Raw genomic sequence first — 19,884 nt, 5'->3', positions numbered from 1 at the left:
AATTCATTTCGGCTCTTACACCAATATCGAAGAGTATAATTCTATTATATAAAAACTCCTAATGTACCGCAGTATATGCAATATCATTAGAAAGCTCTAAAAAGTAATGCTAGAGTTTCGTTTATCTTTATGCATTACACTGAAGAATCAATTAAGTCTGAAATTTATCCCAAATAAAACCGTGTCAGAAAGTAACGACAGGGCCAAGATTAGCTCCAGATTGACTCAAGATTTTCCAATATTGGACCAAAAATGACAAATGCCTGGCTTGTCACTCAAACCCAAGCCAAAAAACAATCATGGTAAAAAATGACGTAACAACCAAAGAAAGCTATTCAAACCATAATATAACTTCCAATTAGCGATCCATGAAGGTGTTGATTCATTTTATAAAAGAAACTAATGTAACTTGTGTAATACAAATACGAACTAAAAAAAAATTAAATATACTTGTCTTAAGGCTTGCAAAGTTTAAAATCCATTTTAATGTTGCCAATGTTATTGTTAGGTATTATTAAGCGCTTTAGAGTAATATATTTCAATAAATTGTGTAATTAGGTAGTGTTTAGGCTTATAATTTGTTCGGGTTGTTTTGCTGTAATCAATAGCGATTTGCCACGCCGCACGTTTCGCTGCTCGTGGTTGGAAGCACCTTCAGTGGTAGTTCAGCTGGAAGCTTTGACACATTGTGTTACCGTTGTGTTAAAGCTTCCAGTTCAGTTGCCAGAGCAAAACAACTCGGAAAATAAACGTTTTCACAATTATATTATACAGCCAGTTATTGTCATAGCAAAGTTGAAATTGTTTTTTTAAAGAGCAATTATATTCCCCTTAGAAGTTATTCCGTAACGATATTCTGTTTCGTTTTGAAGGTAGAAATTGTTTGAGTTCTCACCTGTAACTCCCTTTTCTAAATCCTCATAGTAGGCACAAAGGGCCAGCTGTTGCAAGACAGAATTCGGAAGACGACCGAGTTGTTCAATACGGCGTAATCGAACAGCAATTACTTCCACGTCTTTTACGTTTCGATCGCATGGCCTGTAACAAGAAAATTACAAGGAATAATTTAGACAGAACATAAGCTTTTACGATTAAAAGTGCGTGAGCTTGATAATCGATTATCAATAAAAATTTTGTAGAAATGTAGAAACATCATTTTTGCGGTAGTAATGACGCAGGTGTAAAAACATTATACAAAACTTTTTTGAAGATAATTGAACGATCTATAGCTTTTATTACTACATAACGTCACTATATAGCAGTATTAGCATCTGGCAAGAAGAAGGTAGAGATAGCTTTAAATATAATGGAAGAGGTGTTGTCAAAAGAGTATTGTATAAAAATAAATAAAAGTAAAACAAAAATACTGGTATGCAAGGGAAGAAAAAAGTAGGGAAAGAGCGAATATAAAGATGAGAGACGATAAATTTGAAGAAGTGGCTGATTTTAGCCATCTAGGAAGTCAGATAAGTCAGGACGGAAGGAGTAGTAGGGATATAAAACAGAGGATAGCGCAGGGTCGTGTCGCCTTTAATAAAAAGTAGTCACTTCTATGCTCGCGAACGGTTAATTTAGAAATTCGAAAAAGATTGTTAAAGGTGTATGTTTGGAGCGCGACGTTGTACGGGTGCGAAAANGAAAGAGCGAATATAAAGATGAGAGACGATAAATTTGAAGAAGTGGCTGATTTTAGCCATCTAGGAAGTCAGATAAGTCAGGACGAAAGAAGTACTAAGAATATAAAACAGAGGATAGCGCAGGGTCGAGTCGTCTTCAATAAAAAGTAGTCACTTCTATGCTCGCGAACGGTTAATTTAGAAATTCGAAAAAGATTGTTAAAGGTATACGTTCGGAGCACGGCGAGGTACGGGTGCGAAACATGGTGTTACCGGCGAATGATGAGGATACCGTGAATAGAGAAAGAAATGAAGAGATTTTAGAAAGAATAGGAGAACAGAGGACTCTATGGAAGTCAACAAGAAATAGGCGAGAAGGACACCTTCTCAGGCACGAAGGTCTAGTCAGGGACATAATAGAGGCAGAAACAGGAATTAGAAGGAGTAGAGCTAGACCTACATTAAATTACTGTTCACAAATAGTTAAGTATGTGGGATGTTCTAGTTTTAGGGAAATGTGGAAGTTTGCTCAAGATAGGAAAGGGTGGAGGTGCATGTCTAAACGACTTAATGATGATGAGCGTCAGTCATTAATCAATTATAAATCAGTGAGAAAAAGATAATGTTAAAGATGTCTGCAGCAACATCACTCTATTATTCAAATTTTTAATAAAAATATGTTTCAGACCTTTTACTTTCTCGGTTGATACAACTTTTGTTATTAAAGCTAAGTAAAAATTGTATTAATGAATGATACACTATTTATTTAGCTAAAATAAAAGGAGTTGACATATTTTTTTTATACATTTGACTTGCGCTTACGTTGATATTTGAAGAAAACAAAAAAAAAATAATCCACATTTTCGAAATGATGGCTAAATGGAAAATTTTCTAGCCTCGAACGGGCCCTTCTTGTATATTAAAAAAAAATGGATGCCTATTCAATATTTTAATCTATCCCTTTGTTAGAGCATTTGATGCTAATACTACCATTAGGCAATCATTTGTGTGCAAATTACGACAATGAAATTTGTAGTTTGTTTGCTTTATCTTGACCGAAATTTTCTGAAATTATTGCCCCAGTGCTTCATTCCAAACAATTAACAATGTTAGAATTAATTAAGAAGTAAAAGACTGATGCAATTTCTTGTGAAGTGTGAAATTGTTTCTATTTATCCAACGTCTCGCCAGCTTTTGGAGTTGGCATCGTCAAGCACCCTCGCCAGATACCCTGCATTACCTAAATAACTCCATCCATAGATCCAAAAGGGAATCAATCCTGAATTAAATCTATCAACACCCACTATCGAACCTTCTTCAGTTGCATTACAGCTTTGCAAATTCTAAAATATTTTATACCAATGTGGGTAATAGATACGGTAATTTACAATTGCGTCGTGTCTCGGAAAGCTTAGCAAAATGAGACAAATTAATGGCAAGCACTGGAAGCCGAGTGCATTTTGCATTAATTTTGTTCTACAAAGGTGTTTCCGCACTGGCATCCACTAGCAAAATAAATGAGATAAACCGAAAAGCTTTTAGCGTGAGGTAGCTCGCTGGGTAACTTGTACAGAACCAAAACAATTTACCTCAACCATGATTATTATTTATCAAAGTCTATGTAGACGCGGTAACATGAACAATAATATCCTTTTCATCTGGCCCGGTGTGAAGGTGATTATTATTAGGGTTTGCTAAACAGAAAGAGAAATCCATTGTTATGTGAATTAATTAAATCCAAAAACGTTTAAATGAAGATTATTGAAATGATTAAAAGAGCCTCCCGTATACTTATAAACAGTAGAAAATATTAATGATCTATCAACTGACGTCAACTTGATGGTGAAATAAACTTAGATAATTAAGGACAACCAAGGTATACATCAGAACGACGTAATTATTAAATTCATTAATTAATCTTTGAAAAGGTCAATGACAAATTATGAAAACAATTCGGCATGCAAAAGAACATTAAAATCATCAAACCATAGACACCACCAACAAGTGAAAACCTTTCCTTTTTAAGGAGAAGACGACAAGAGAAGACTTGGAATGAGATAGGAATAACATGGGAGAAGCACTTAGTGAGAAAAAGAAAAAAATAGACACTCTCCAGAAAACCACTCTAGTTTCTTTTGTCATTTAAACTTATTTGATTTTAAGGTCAAAGCGAATCTTTTACGAAGAAGGTGCATTAAAAACAAGAATAAAAAGACAAGTTAGACCATGTTGAATATTCAGTTAATTTTAAAAGCTGCTTGCACGTGTTTTGGATCGTCTTCGATTTTTGCCTATTCCAAGAAATGGTTCAAGGAATCTGTATCAAATTTTGTGTAAAAAACCAATGTAACTGCGCGGACGCATTCCGAATGTTGACTGTTGCATATGGTGAAGCTACTTTAGACTGAAGCAACGTTTACCGGTGGTACAAAATATTCTCAAAGGACCGAGAATATGTGAACGACGAGGAGCGTACCGGACGCCAGAAGAAAACATTGATGAAGTGAAGAACCAATCGTCGAATCACTATGAGAGAAGTTGCTGATGGCCTAAACATATCGATTGGCTCCTGTCATTCGATTTTTACCAATGATTTGTGCATGAGACGGGTCGCCGCAAAATTCGTACCAAAATTGTTCAATTGCAACCAAAAACAGCATCGCATTAACATTGCTAAGGAGCTGTTGGACGACCCAAATTTGCTCCAGAGGGTCAAATCATGGGTTTTCGGTTATGACGTAAAAGCCAAAGCTCAATCATCCCAAAAGAGGCTGCCGCATGAGCCAAGCCCGAAAAAAGCGTTCCACGTTAGGTCTAATGTGAAGGCTTTGCTTATAGTTTTCTTCGATTACAGGGGCGTGATGCATGATGAGTTTTTTCCACAAGGTAGAGTGGTCAATAGGGAATATTACCTGCAAGTTATGAGCAATTTGCACGAAGCAAGCGCCAGAAACGCCCGAATTTGTGGAAAAGCAAAAATTGACTTTTGCACCATGATAACGCCCCTGCTCACACATCGTTGCTTGTGCGAGAATTTTTGGTCAAAATTCTTGTTCCCGAAACTGAACAGGCCCATGAAAGGACGACGCTAGGCTACGATTTAAAGATATAAAGACGGCATCGAAGAAGATCCTGAACAAGATCATAAAAAATTATTTTTTGAAGTGCTTCGAAAATTGGAAAAAACGTTGGCACAAGTGTATATTATCTAGTGGCGATTACTTTGAAGGTGACAAAATAGATATCCATGAATAAATAAATAATTTTTTGTAACATAAAATTCGCGATACTTTTTGAACAAACCTCGTATATATGTTCAACTTATTTCCCTAGTTTAGATATGAGTAGAAAATCAGAGTAAGAGAGTTGTAGTGCTTTATTTAATCCACTGTTTATTGCAATAGTGATCTTTAATGTGTTTTTTTTGACGTCTACAAAAATTTATAATTTTATCTTATATTCGTCTTATATATTAAATTGCTATTGGTTTTTATTATTATTTATTATTTTATTTATATCTGATCTATTATAATTCAGTGTTCTTGTTCATAACATGCTGTTTTATAGGTTAGGTACTACGAGACGCCCAGCGCCTCCACCATTTCTAAATAATTCTAACAAAAAACAACTTTGTTTTACAAAAAGAAATATTACAACTACAATACGAGAGAGACATTTTTGACTCTCCAAATCCACTGTGGATATCAACTGTTAAGGCGAAATTATGGAAACCATTAGTTCATATCTCTCACATACGAAATTATTTACATTGTCATCAATAATTAACTAGTGGCGCAACTATACCATCTGAGACCCGTGGCAGGGTTAATAACTGTTCCATTTGAATACTGTATATATATATAATAAGCAGGTTTATGTCTTTATACTTAATAATGGAACTGAAATACTCTAACCAACTCAACCACGACTACTGAGACTGTATTAAAAACTTTATAAGTATAGGCAATTTGTTATTCAAACGATTTACAGATAAAGGATTTAAACTTTCAAATTAAATTTTAAGAAAATGATTGATGGGGTACATTTTTCTGGTAACGCTTTTAAAGGTTTATTTAAATAAGCAATAGCAAAACTTGTTAACATTTTACGAAGATTTCAAGAGATGTTCGGGATTTTTTCTATTAATATCCAAATAAAATTTCAAAAACCCTTGTACCTATATGACAGTCTTCAAACAAATAAAATATAATATAATGATGTTAAAATTTTAATGAAATTAAAATTCCCGATTGTCATGTTATGGTATATTAAATGAGTTCGTAAAATTTTGTGAAAGCTCTCACGGCTGTTGTAATATGCGTTTTGTACACTTTATTGTACTATTACTTATTAATTGCCAACTGTTATAGGTATAATAACAGTAAAGATTTCAAACATTTGTCTTGCGATCGTTGTAAAGTCTGAATGTACTTTATATTGAAACCATATCTCAACCAATATCTTTTATATGTACTAAACGACGATTGATTTTATTTCCGTTTATTGGCTTTATAGCACGAATTTTTACGATTTTTTTTGTTTCAACTAAATCTGTTTTTATCCAAATGAATCAGCACGGATAAAACTATTGCTGTTTTCGAAAAACCTTTTGATGATATTATTAAACTGAATCGTAATGGGCGAAGGTTAAGCAAGGTGTCTTTTTACTGACAGAAAATTAACGACAAGCAGGGTAATCCAATTTCAGGTAATTTGCTAGAACGACAGACTTGCTCGTTCCTTTTTTCCTCTTCATTTTAACACCGCATAAGCATTCTATCTTTTAATCCGTCTGCGTTTTTTCTTATCTCCTAGAAAATCCATAAAGTAAATGAACCTCTGCAAGCCATAGTGTAACTAACCCATTATTCACTAATTAAAGCAATTTCTATTTTTTATATAGTAAGCAGTTATAGATAGTTAGATTGTGCCTAATAATTTTCAAACATTTTTAAATTTTGTGGGGGAAAAATTGATAAGAAGTAAAGTACACAATGTGGTGGCTGCAGAATTTTGACATAGAAAAAATTATAATAAAAACGTAATATAAATGAAACAAGAATATTCATATGTAAGGGAAGAAAAAGTAGGAAAGAATGAATATAGGAGACGAAAAATTAGAGAAAGTTGCTGATTTTCGGTATCTAGGAAATCAGTTAACTAAGGATGGAAGGAGCAATATAGATACAAAACAAAGGATAGCGTAAGGTCGACTCACTTTTAACAAAAATATGTCACTTCCATGCTCGCGAACGGTTAATTTAGAAATTCGAAAAAGACTGTTAAAGGCATATGTCTGAAACATGGGTGCAAAGTATGGACAGTCGGCATGGCGAAACAGAGAAGATTAGAAGCGTTCGAAATGTGGTGTTGCAGGCATACCATGGATAAAGGATAAAAATGAGCAAATATTAAAAAGAGTAGAAGAACGAAGGGCTCTATGGAAGTCAATAAAAAACAGACGAGAAATATTGGTAGAACGCCTTCTCAGGCATGAGGGGCTAGTTGGAGACATATTAGAAGCAGAAACAGAAGTTAAGAAGAGCAGAGGTAGACCAGGATCAGATTAGTTCAGAATAGGAAACAATGAAGGTATGTGTCTAGGTAGTCCCATGACTGTCGCCCAATGGTGGTTATGGCGAGTGAAGAATTGTAATAGTAAAAATTAACGATTACAATTGGGATTCATCAAATGAGAAGAATCTAAGGAACTTGATGCAGATATAAGGATTTCGTAGTAATTAACAGTAAGTAATTTTTATTGGATATTTGAAACGCTTCTATGACCTTGAAAAAAAATGTGTGTCATCACTATTTTGTAGTGAGTATAGTGGCTAACAATCAAATATATTCATTATGGGCACATTTATCATAAATTCTTGTAGAATGACCCGATTTTGTCTGGAAGTTTTGAAAATCAGTTCCTGCGAAATAAAACTCATAAACTAAACAAAAAAGAATTTATTGTCACCACCGCACACCTTTTTGAAATTTATTACCTTTACCGCGTTTCTTCTATCGCATATTCGAACTTTACAAAGTACATAAGGTCCTAGGTTAATTCGATTCACGAGATATTATTGCGCTATATGTCATAAATTTACACGACTCTGTAATGGTTATTTCTTTTGTCAGTTCTCAGAAGCATCCTAAATTTCCTTTGTACACAAATCCAGTTCAAACCTTTAAAATGGATTCGCCTTAGTTCCATACATAACTCACCATGGTTATCCTTTTATGGCCAATAAAAATCGTTCCAACGCTTTCCTCAGGCTTTTCTTCAGCTCGTTTTATATTTTCTCTTAAATTCAACTTTTTTACTTACATAAATTTTGAAAGATGATATTAAGCTATGAGAAGTTTTGGTTATTTTCTGCAGAATATTTATTTTTAGCTACTACAATTTTAGTAATTTTTAAAATTTTAATGCTTTTGTATTGTTATCTGTTTTTATACTTAAATGCAATTCAGAAATAATATACCGTAGAGGTCTCAACATTCTACGTTCAGTGTGGTAGATGACGGATATTTTTGTGAAATTTTAGCGCAAAAAGTTGGAATTCTTGCAGAATGCTTACGAATATTTCGCAAGCACATAGTGTATACATATGTATGGTTGCGAATGCATCAAATCAATGTTAGTTATACAACATAATATCGAAAAATTTTAAGGTTGCACTGGTCGTAAATTTGATTAAAAGTATAGGGATATTTTTTCGGTAAAACGATTGAGTTAGACTCGCGTAAGAGCTTTTTCACACGACAGTTGCTAGTTCGATGTATAAAAAGCGATTTTTTGCAGCGCTTCGATATTGTAGCCGATGTAGTAACATATCTATTACAAATTTAAAGGAACAGCTATTAAAATGAAGTCGCAGAAGAAAGACGAAGAGGAGCTTCCTTTATTAGCGCTTTTTCCGCCTTTCTTCTATTAATCCTACAGTCTCATTTGTTATCCAGGTTTCCTACTTTCGTTTTGTTTAAGTCCTAGAATATCTATAGCTGCTGACTTTAGGCACATTTTAATGTAGTTTTATTCTGTCTCTATGTAACAGAAATATGGTAGAAGGTGATAGAGCACTATAAAACGTGAAAATTAATTAAATTACAGGTAAATTCAATTCCGGCCCTGGTAAAGAAATACTACCCAAAAAACTGCACTCAATCAACTGCTGATTAACAGCATCAGTGTAGCATATTTATTTCGTATTTTTTTGCTCATGTAATGTTTGTTTGATAGATTAGGTAAGTGTGATTCAGGGTGATTATTTTAACAACTAACCTGTAGTAGTCGTTTATTCCTTTCACGTTTAAACCTTGTATGAAGTAATCGATGTGCAGTTCAGTAAACTAATTCAGCAATACAACATCGATCATAAGTGTAGGTCAGTATGCCACTGGACAGTGGTTTTGTATTTTTATTTGGAAAAAAAGGGTTTGAGCATAATTGCATTTTTTATTTTGACAGTTTTTTAACTAGTAGGAACTAGATATGAATGAACAGAATTTTCTGCACTGATGCTCTTCTGATTTAGCTAAGTCTCCTTCTTAACAAGGGCAAGCATATTAGTCCACGATCCGGTATGACCCCTTATTTTATACAAAAACAGTAACGTTAAACTGCAGGTCCTACTAGTTTTGTAGACGATTTTCCTAATTTTCTTCCTTGTAAAATATACATGTACATGATATATTATATCGCCACGGGGTTTTAGGTAGAACAAGTGAAACTCATTCCTTCTTCCTTTATTAAGCTTGTGAACAAAACTGACTAACTTCAGGTGTATACGAATGCATTCTCGTGCGATGTAGTCAATTAAACCTCGAGATAAAAACCCATGCAAAACAACAAAACTTGGGAAAGTTATTTTTCTTTTAAAAGATATGCTTGTATTATTTAAAGAACATTAATGAGAGTGCGATGATAACGTTGCTTTCCTTGATGGCTTGGAATGATTCTCAAATTGAGATTAATTTACATCGGATGGTATAATTACAACGATTAAGCTTGAGTTACAAAATGGTTTAGGCAGTTTTCTGAATGTTACCAAATAAATTTACTGTTGGTAAGATTGCTACTGATGGAAACGATTCTTTGTTACGTTCCAAAACCTTTTGTTATCCAAAACAGCTTACTGTCTATATTAAATTTAGCATTACAATGATTCTTTTTAATAAAACATTTACCAGATAAAATAGTAAACAAATAATACCTATAGGAATCAACACAGACTATACGAAGGAATCTGATCAATACTGACTGAAGTTAGCAACAATAGGCATTGAACTAGTTATTTGAAATATACAAAGCGGCTATTTAACTATAGAACCGGAATATAAATGATACTGATATTGTATAAAGAAACTTACAAAAACAGTTATAATGATTCAATAATTTTAAATGCAAATGTTAAATTATAGTTGTCAAAACAGTGTTCGTAAGTTTACATTTGCTTATCAAACACGTTTTCACTTCCGTGACCATATGTCGTAACTAAGTGGTATGCTTATGTGTTATGACGTAGTCAAAGGTTAAGACATATCTGCATTCGACCTTATTTGCCTGTTGCAGTATAAGTCTGTATGAAAAAGAATGTCGATGAATAAAATAAAATAATAATGATAATACGTAAATACAATTATTTTCTATCTTACAAACATATATGACATTTCAGAAAATACTACAAACAGCACAGTGAGCGCTATCTGCAGCACGATGCTACATTTTAGGATTACGTATTTTTGAACAAGGTCCACTAGTGTGGATATCTACTTGCTAAAATCGAATCCTGGCGTAGCCAACCTCAACGTGATAGGCACGTTAGCTTAATCGAATAAAATAATTCGAAGTGGTCTGTATTCTGTCGAAACTGCCAGACGCGGATCGCGATTTCGATATTTTTGGATCTCATCAGCGCGTCGCAGGCAGCTCCGACAGAACACAGACCAACTTTTACCTGCTGTCTTAACAGTGCGTTTCAGAAAATACTACAAACGGCACAGTGAGCGCCATCTGCAGCACGACGCTACATTTTAGGATTACGTATTTTTCAACAAGGTCCACTTGTGTTCTGTCGGAGCTGCCTGCGACGCGCTTATGAGATCCAAAAAGATCGAAATCGCGATCCGAGTCTGGCAGTTTCGACAGAATACAGACCACTTCGAATTATTTTATATATGACATTGCCGCACATGTGCCTAACCCATAGAGCAGCATTTTCTTTATATTGTATCAAATTGTATATTACATTATGTTCATTCTTCTCAGCTTATTGTGTAATAAAGAATAATATGAGAAAGACAAGAAGTATTACATCGTGTGTTACAGGAATTCATCTAAGAGGAGACAACTTTTCAGAGAGGTGCCGTTGTAGACGTTAAGAAATATTCCGGCCCAAGGGGTGTTTACCCTCCGCTTTGTTGCTGAGAATGTAATCATCCGCTCTAAGCGCGTCGACAAAATGAACGACGTAAAAGAAAGAACGTAACTAAAAGAAATTATGTTTAACGCCCGAGTTGATTCCTATGCAAATCGTATAAGACTGAAATTGTTGCTTAATTGTCGCGCTCACGAAACAATAATCTTGTTAGTTCGTTTCTTGTAAGGAAGTCTTATAATTTACAGTTGAAATTAATGATTCATTAAGTTAAGTAGCTTCATATTTTTGCTTATTAGCTGACTTGACTTGAAAATCAAGCATCTCAAATACCGATTATTTGGTTTGACTTGGCTGCTACTTGACTTTAAATCGAGTAATTTAAAGCTACTTGATATTATTTGACAGTGACTTGAACTAAGTGACTAAGTAGCCTAGACAAAAATTTTCAGTCTCTCAGAGTCTTTCAGCGTCTCTGAGAGCGTCTCTCACGGTCCTTCACAGTGTCTCAGTTATTGCCTAGGTGTTTTTATGGATCTCTCACAGTCTCTGTATGAGAGACTCGAACGATAAAATTGTTAATTCAGAGATTCGAGTCTCTCACAGAGAGACTGAATAAATAAAACTGAAAAATTGAGAGACTTGAGTCTCTCGTAGAAAGACTGGGATCTCTGAAATATGTTGAACTTAGAAAATTTTAACCATGTCTATCGAGACACCGTTTATTGAGAGATTCGAGTCTCTCGTTCAGAGACTGGATAAGAAATGAAGATCTCTCTATGAGCGACTGAAGTGTCTTGTTCAGAGACGCTAGCTAAACAGTTTTTTTGGCAGTCTCTCGACAGTCTCTCTCGACAACACTAGAGAGATTCGATGAGAGACGGAGACTCGAGTCTCGCTTTCAGAAAGAATTATTTATTTATGCATTTATGAAATCTTTGACAATGAAAATATTCGAGGCGGCACAGAACAAACCTTAAACGTTTGCTAAAGAAATGTAACTCAAAAATCTCCTTTGCCTTAGATTGTTGGCTTCCTTTCAATGTAAAAGGATACTCTGGTATTTCGTTGACAATAAAATTAGAAGCTTCATTCTATAAGTACTGTTGGATTTTGATTCGACGTAATGATAACATAGACGCTGTCAGGTCTACAGCAAAGCTAATTCTTAATGTAGATAACTGTTATAATTCTATGACTGCTGTGCAAGGAATTACTACCGACAACACAAAAAGTAACTACCTTTATCAACGAACTGCGACGTTTTATTCAGAAATTGCTCTTAAAGATACACATTTCGTGTGTTTTTAAAATTGACTGCAAAAGATTTCATAAAAATGCTTGATTTGAGTCTTCAAGAGATCGAAATAACTTTACATTGTATTTTGTTATTTGACTGCATTTTCGTAAACTTAGGTGTCCTGGAAACAAAATAAAAACACTGAAAGTGACGAATTTACCGTTTCCATTCGCAGAACACTTGCACGGACTCGACTAGTAAATATTTCGTTTGAATATATACAATGAAACAATTTTCCCAATGCATTTAAATAATTGCACATTTGGATATTCACTAGCAAGCAATCCAATTACGGCACGTTGTTACTTGTTGAGAAATTTCAGTAAATATCTATGCATGCGATGACATATTCGAGGTTTACACGCAATAACGTTTATCGGATAACTGCAAATTAATTCATTAGAAGCAGGAGATGTTGAAATTTCTACTCTTAGTTAGAAAGATAATTTCTATTATTACGGTTTTATTAATTAATATATTCACTGGTAGATAAAGAGGCGGGAAACTACTCCCCTCCATCTACTTCGGTATAATCTTCAACCTCAAATTTATTCCAAAACCAGATAGGTACCCGAAGGAAGGTCCACATAAAATTTATATAAATGATTCAAACATTTAAATTCTGTCGTATAATATGGGGTCTCGAAGAAATAATAGTATATTTTTTATGTAGTTTTGGATTCTCACTAAACGATGTAGCAGGACTATGTTTCCTTCTTTGTATACTCAGTCCAGGACAGTCGTTGATAACAATGTATTCCACTGAGAAGAAGGTTTGTAGAGTGTTCATTTTTAACTAATTGTATATGAATTAAATTAAAGCCGCCTGTTTGATGTCTTTGTATGACTACGTCCTACTTAATGCTCATTTGCTGTTCCATTTCCCAGTGACATGTTTCTTGATTATTTGTCTAACTTCTGAATTAGTTTTCAAGATATATGGAATTGGTAGAGCTTTTCTTTACAAGTTCCTTTGCTTTGTGGATTCTAGGGTGAGATGGTATTCATATTAGGATAATTTCCTTTCCTTGGTCATCAGTTTCTTGTTCCTTATCATTTATATAGTTTGTGGAGGATTCGCAATGCGCTCAGAGAGGATAGCATATGATGCTTCGCATGTGAATATTGAACTTATTTCTGGTAATTTATAGTAATTCTGTTTTTCTTCTAGTACCACAGCAAAACCTGCCCCCTCCTTGATCTTGGAGCTATCAGCAGCACATTTTAGGAATTACCGGAGATAAACATTTTCAGTCTCTCAGAGTCTTTGAAAGCGAGACTCGAATATTCGTCTCTCATCGAGTCTCTCTGGTGTCGCTGAAAGAGAAAAAAACTGTTGAGCGTCTCTGAACGAGAGACTCGAGTTACTCATAGAGAGATCCTCATTTCGTATCCAATCTCTGAACGAGAGACTCGAATCTCTTAATAAGTGGTGTCTCGATAGACATGGTTAAATTTTCTAAGTGCAACATATTTCAGAGATCCCAGTCTTTCTACGAGAGACTCGAGCCTCTCAATTTTTCCGTTTTATTCATTCAGTCTCTCCGTGAGAGACTCAAATCTCTGAATTAACAATTTTATCTTTCTACAGAGACTGTAAGAGATCCATAAAAACACCTAGGCAATAACTGAAAGACTGTGAGAGACGTTCGTAGAGACGCTGAAAGAGTCTGAGAGACTGGAGAGAGACTGAAAATTTTTTGTTTAGGGTAGGAATCAATTAAAAGAAAGACTGAATACATCCACGGTTTTAAAGTTTAAACATAAAATATACCCATCACCCTTTATAACGTATTCGTAGTCGTCGAGCATGTCCGCTTTTACGGAAATTTTCTGAGACTTATTGAGAAAGATTATAATAATTTTCACAAAATATTAGTATTTTTCTCTCTAACTAGAACTTTACGCTAAATTCCAGTGTGAATTATTATCTTCTTATGTATTCCAAGACCCATGAATATTTTACGATCTGGAATATTTCAGTAGTTGCCTCATATCTTTCTTAAGAGAAAATGGAACTTTCGAGATGTCCTCGTTCTATGAAAACACTTAGTTTTAGTAGTCTTGTGCTTTTAATTATGATTAAAGTAGAAAAATATTGAAAAATAATAATACCTAGATAAGTAATTAAGAAGCAGAGTCCACATCTAATTTAATTTCACTTAACGTTAGATGACACGTTTCTCCGCATAATGCATCAGCACTAACCCAAAAACGTCACAGTTAAAATAGTTAGATGACATGAAAACGACAAGATTAATGCTTTTTCCCTGAACTAATAAGAAGTTATATTACGGCACTAGCTTGAAAGACAAGCTTCGCAACTAAAGCCAACGTTCATTTACTTCATGCTGTACAGAGACTTTGAGGTAAATTTATATTTCTAGTCTAAGTCTAGCAAATGAAATATAGTTCGAAGAGAACGAGAAAATTCATATTGTCTAAGAAGGTTTTGGGGAAAAATTGAATCAAAAGTGCAATAGGTTATTTCTTGAGCAAATTTACACTATATAACCAAATATCTGCTGTAAAATTATTGACAGTTTACGTCATCGACATAGTCTTTATGAATCAATCGAAAAGTGGTGGCAGCGGCATACTAAACTCACTTGTAATATAGAAAATATGCTCGAGAATAATAAGTTACATCACTAAAAGTATAGTAAACTTTACATTATAATATGCTACCTATCATACATTCTCGCTAATTTGCACCGATATAGCACGAGATAATTGCAAAATTATTGAGTAATTGATCGATACGCAAGATATCTGTATTAAGTTATATATATATATATATATATATTCAACTGATGAGTGTTAGCTCGGGCAACATAAAAATGACAAGAAATGTGTAATTTCTGTGTATGAGAAACTGGAAGCTGTGATTGTGATTTTATTGAGCATTTTCTTGCCTTAAGCAACATTCATGAAATAGGATAGCCTAATAAAATCCGTTGTGTCCAATACGACATACTCAAACGGCTGAGCTCTTTGTCAGGCTAAGCTACAATTATTCAGGTATAACCGGAACACTCCTACATAACGAGTATATTATATTACTAACGATAAGCCAATATAATCATAGTGAGAATTTGCGCCGTTACAATACCAATTTTGAACATTATGTTACCTATCAATGAAAGTAAACGGATAATAGCGTTTTGTGTAATAGTTGTTTGGCACGTCTGTCATGTTAAACGGATTCTACTTCGGAACAAGAGTGAGTACAGTATTTTTTGTGCAGGTGAGTAAAATGGGTTTGAAGCTGAAACAAAAGATCCACCAGAAGGTCTAAGACTGTTTGTGAAGGCAAAACATTGAAAACGCCCAGAAATGTATAATGATGCTGAAATAGAGAGAAACCAAGAGAAGAACGGATAAAACTACAGCAAAGTTAAGGTCGAGAAGTACCTACCGAACTGGACACTAAATTTCTCGAAACGCTTAAAAGCAATGAAAAGTCGTGGCCCCATCTGATGCTTTTCTACAACTCATTTCAAACTGTTAGAGATATGCCCCTTCCCTTTACTATTCAATCATATTTTATCGCATTCAAACTATTTCTGTCTTGCTCACGCCTCTAGTATATATATATATATATATATAATAGTGTATTCTCAAGGTCACAACTCTAACTATTTGAAATGAGTTGTATTCTTTTCCTTAATTAGCATACCTCTTGACTGGTTTCTATGAATAATAATCATTCTTTTTTCTTCTGCGAATCTTAATAATACCATCACAACTTCCGATTTCAAAAAATTCAATGAAAAATCGTTTCTATGAATTTCTCGAAAGATAAAGGATTACTCTAACAGAATAAAATATGAAGAACAAAAAATCTCTGTTAATTAAAGGCACATTTACGTTACTTTTAGTGCGACCCTCGGTCTTGTAAAAAATTAATCCTCTGCCCTAGTTAAAGTTCTAATAAATATTAAGTCCAACAGTATCCGCCACTCCACTCCCAACTATTAATTATTATTAGGTCGAATATCCTTTATCACATCTCGAAGACGTTTAAAGGACGACTTTGGGTAAATCAAGTCAAAGTCAAAGACGAAGTCTGACTCTAATTGGCTTTATTGAACTTGCGGGAAGTTTTTACAAGTTTTGGAAAATTTATTAAGTTCCTAGAATTAACGGAACGTGTAAACGGGCTATGAAAGAACGATGAAAAGTTAATTTAGCGGTACGAAAGAAATGCCCGAAAGAAATATTAGAAAATTATATCCTATTGTTTTCAGCATCAAAATTGTCTTAATACAAAATTCATCTCAAATATGTTTTTATATGATGAGTTCATACTTATGCTATTGGTTAAAAACAAAAAATTAATAAAATACTTTTCTATCCAAAATTATTATCCAAATAAAATACTATTCAGCTTCTAGAAATTGATTGTAAAGATTATAGTAAAAAATATGCCGGTCGAAGTAGAAGTTCTACTTGCGTTAGCTTAAAAGAGCATCTAGCAATGGTAGAGCAAAAAAAATCTAATGTTATCTAACATATCCTTACTGATAGTCGTGAGATCAATATTATCTCAAATTAGTTAAGAAAATCAGCAGTAATTATCCGCTTAACAGTTTTGAAAATACGTCTATAAAAACAAATTAAGCTCTCCATAGAAAAAGCTTTTCAGTCTCTCTGCAGTCAGAGTCTTTCAGCATCTCTGAGAGCGTCTCTCGCAGTTTTTCAGAGTCTCTCAGTTATTGCCTAGGTGTTTTTATGGATCTCTCATAGTCTCTGTATGAGAGACTGGAACGATAAAATTGTTAATTCAGGGATTCGAGACTGAATGAATAAAACTGAAAATTTGAGAGACTCAAGTCTTTCGTAGAAAGACTGGGATCTCTGAAATATGTCGAACTTAGAAAATTTTAACCATGTCTATCGAGACACCACTTATTGAGAGATTCGAGTCTCTCGTTCAGAGATTGGATACGAAATGAGGATCTCTTTATGAGCGACTGGAGTCTCTCGTTCAGAGACGCTAAACAGTTTTTTTGACAGTCTCTCTCAGCGCCACCAGAGAGACTCAATGAGAGACGGAGAATCCTGTCTCGCTTTCAGAGACTCTGAGAGACTGAACATTTTTATCTCGGGCTCTTAACACTGACAAGGGTCCTATTACCAGCTGTAGGCTAGTTAGTTTAATTTAATCCGCTGAATATTACAAAAGAAAATTTAGGCAAATTACTAATTTGTAATAATCCAAAACAAACGGCCCAGCGTATATTCCAAGCCTCACTTCAAAGTCCTTATTTCAAATCGCATAGAGTATCTAAAGAATGATCTCGACATTTTTCGATATTTTTTTTGTTTCCTCACATCATTCTAGGTCTAATTCTCTTCCAACATTGTTGTGTTTGGCCTACACATGATAATATTCGTATGTTTTTAGGTTATTATCTTACACTATATTTTCAGCATATATATTCTATTCCTCTATTCTCCTTATATCGTCTAATTCATCGTCTTTAACATATTCATATACTACCACGTTTAGAAAAAAAGGACCACACCACTGCTTTTAACAATTGTTTGGTCAATTAGCTAATTCCCCAGATACAGTAGCTAACCACTGAATAATAAGTACGTACATTATATTTTCCCTGGAACGTGCATCAAAGGGAGACTATATTTATTCCCGTTTTCAATATTGGAAACAAAAATTTATAGCCCCATCTATGACACATAAAATTGTGTACAATACAGCATAAATCAAATTGGAGGGAATAATAATTTCGGAAAAGTGCAATAATCGTATAAAATCCACGAAAATGGTCAGTATGCGTTTAAAGCAGTAAAAACATCGCTGCTCGCCGTAAACCGCACTTTATTGCAGGAAACGTTGAAAATTGCTCGTTTGATTGAAACACAACAGTAACTAATTGGCACGCCTGCTGTACACTGTGCTTGATGTAAAATGCACAGTAAACAATTGCGGTCTTTTCAGAGAGAATTGCCATTAAAATTTTCAGCAGCGGATGTGCAAAATATTACTGTTCCTGCTAATTCCAAAAACCTAGCGTATACTTGTACCTATATGACATATAAAGGTAGAAAATACCAAACATTTTACGCATTTGATGCGGTTGAAATAAATAATACATGTTCCACTTGTGGAAGCTACTGTGCAGTAAAAAAAAAAACAAAACTAAAACTTTTGGGTGTTTCATTTCCACCAGCCAGTAATACTGGTGGGCGGGCAGTCCCTCCGGACTACGCCGGAAAATAGGGCGGAAGGCCCTCTTTAGCCTGCTTTCAGGAATCGTGGGAATGGGTGGGTGGTGGTTCTGGTGAGAAAGATGAGACGAACGAAATGAAGATAGAAGAGAATGAAAGATTATCTGTGGAATATTACTGCCCCAGCATTTGCTTTAGTGATCCAAGGAAACCACAGAAAAACTTGTACAAAGACAGACGGACCCGGTATCGAACCGGGGTCCTCCCGAATGCTAAGCAATAGTCTAAACGTATTGTGCAGTGGATCATGGTACAATAAATATTTTGATACATACACTATAGCGAAACCAATTCATCGAACCCAATTACTTGCTGCTCGTTCACTACTGGTTTTCCCCATGACGTCGCATTCTAATTCCCTTGTCAGGCTACCTGTCCCACCCTGCTACAACCAAACTTGTACATATCAACTCTCTTCTATCTATTTTATGTTTTCGCTAATTCATTTATTTTATCATTATTTTATTTTTCTTTTTGTATCTATTATTATTTCCTTATTCCACGTCCTTATTCGGTTGTAGTTGCCTTCTGATTATTCCTCTCTTCCTTTTTCTTGTGGTTCTTTCTTTTTTTTTATCATTTTCCTTAACGTTTTATTTTCTGTTTTGGTAATTTTTATCGCAGAAACATCATTTTTTTCTAATCCTATGTTTTCATGCATGCCTAGTTTTTTCTCAGCATCCCTTTTTGCCTTTTCCGTTGCGAAATCGACTTAATAAAACCCAAATCGTTTTGATGTCTTCCCTAACTGTCCCACTCTCAACCCCACTTTTCCTCAAATCTTGCTTGCTTCTGGAGTTGGTATTTAAGGTCACGCTTTCCTTATCTTTTATGTTTTCGTGGAAGAGGGAAAATATTCAAAAGACACCCACCACGACTGGGTAGTGTCGGACGGCTGGGTGTCTTTTGAAGATTTCCCCTCTTCCACGAAAACATAAAAAAAAATCACTACCGACACTCCGACATTTCCCCTACCCAGGCAAGAAAGGAGGAGAGTGTAAACCACTATCCTGCCTTCCCTACCATATAAAAATACCGGAAGACATTTCCAAATTGGAAAATTTATATTTTACAACTACACAGAACCGGGTAATTTACTACTAATAAAAAATAGGCGACATAGATTAGTAGGACACCTTCTCAAGCATGAAGGTCTAGTCAGAGACATATTAGTGGCAGAAACAGGAGTTAGGAGGGGTAGAGGTAGACCTAGATTAGATTATTGTTCGCAAATAGTTAAGGATGTGGGCTGTTCTAGTTTTAGAGAAATGCGAAGTTTAGCTCAGGATAGGAAAGAGTGGAGGTACGTGTCCAACCAGTCTTAGGACTGACGACC

General features: G+C 34.6%; 1 protein-coding gene across 2 annotated transcripts in view; it reads right to left on the bottom strand.

Annotated features, from left to right (window-relative positions):
* LOC108744558 (rap guanine nucleotide exchange factor 4-like) overlaps positions 1-19,884 on the bottom strand; it is a 167,688-nt gene that overhangs the window by 99,939 nt on the left and 47,865 nt on the right. For both annotated transcript variants that reach the window (XM_018480392.2, XM_018480394.2), the window contains exon 2: positions 896-1,038. In XM_018480392.2, coding sequence (XP_018335894.1) covers positions 896-1,038 — 143 coding nt within the window. The remainder of the gene's footprint in view (positions 1-895; positions 1,039-19,884) is intronic.

This window comes from Agrilus planipennis, unplaced genomic scaffold (genome assembly GCF_000699045.2).
Source record: "Agrilus planipennis isolate EAB-ADULT unplaced genomic scaffold, Apla_2.0 scaffold28, whole genome shotgun sequence".
NCBI lineage: Eukaryota > Metazoa > Arthropoda > Insecta > Coleoptera > Buprestidae > Agrilus > Agrilus planipennis.
This window is presented reverse-complemented; position numbering and strand designations above follow the sequence as displayed.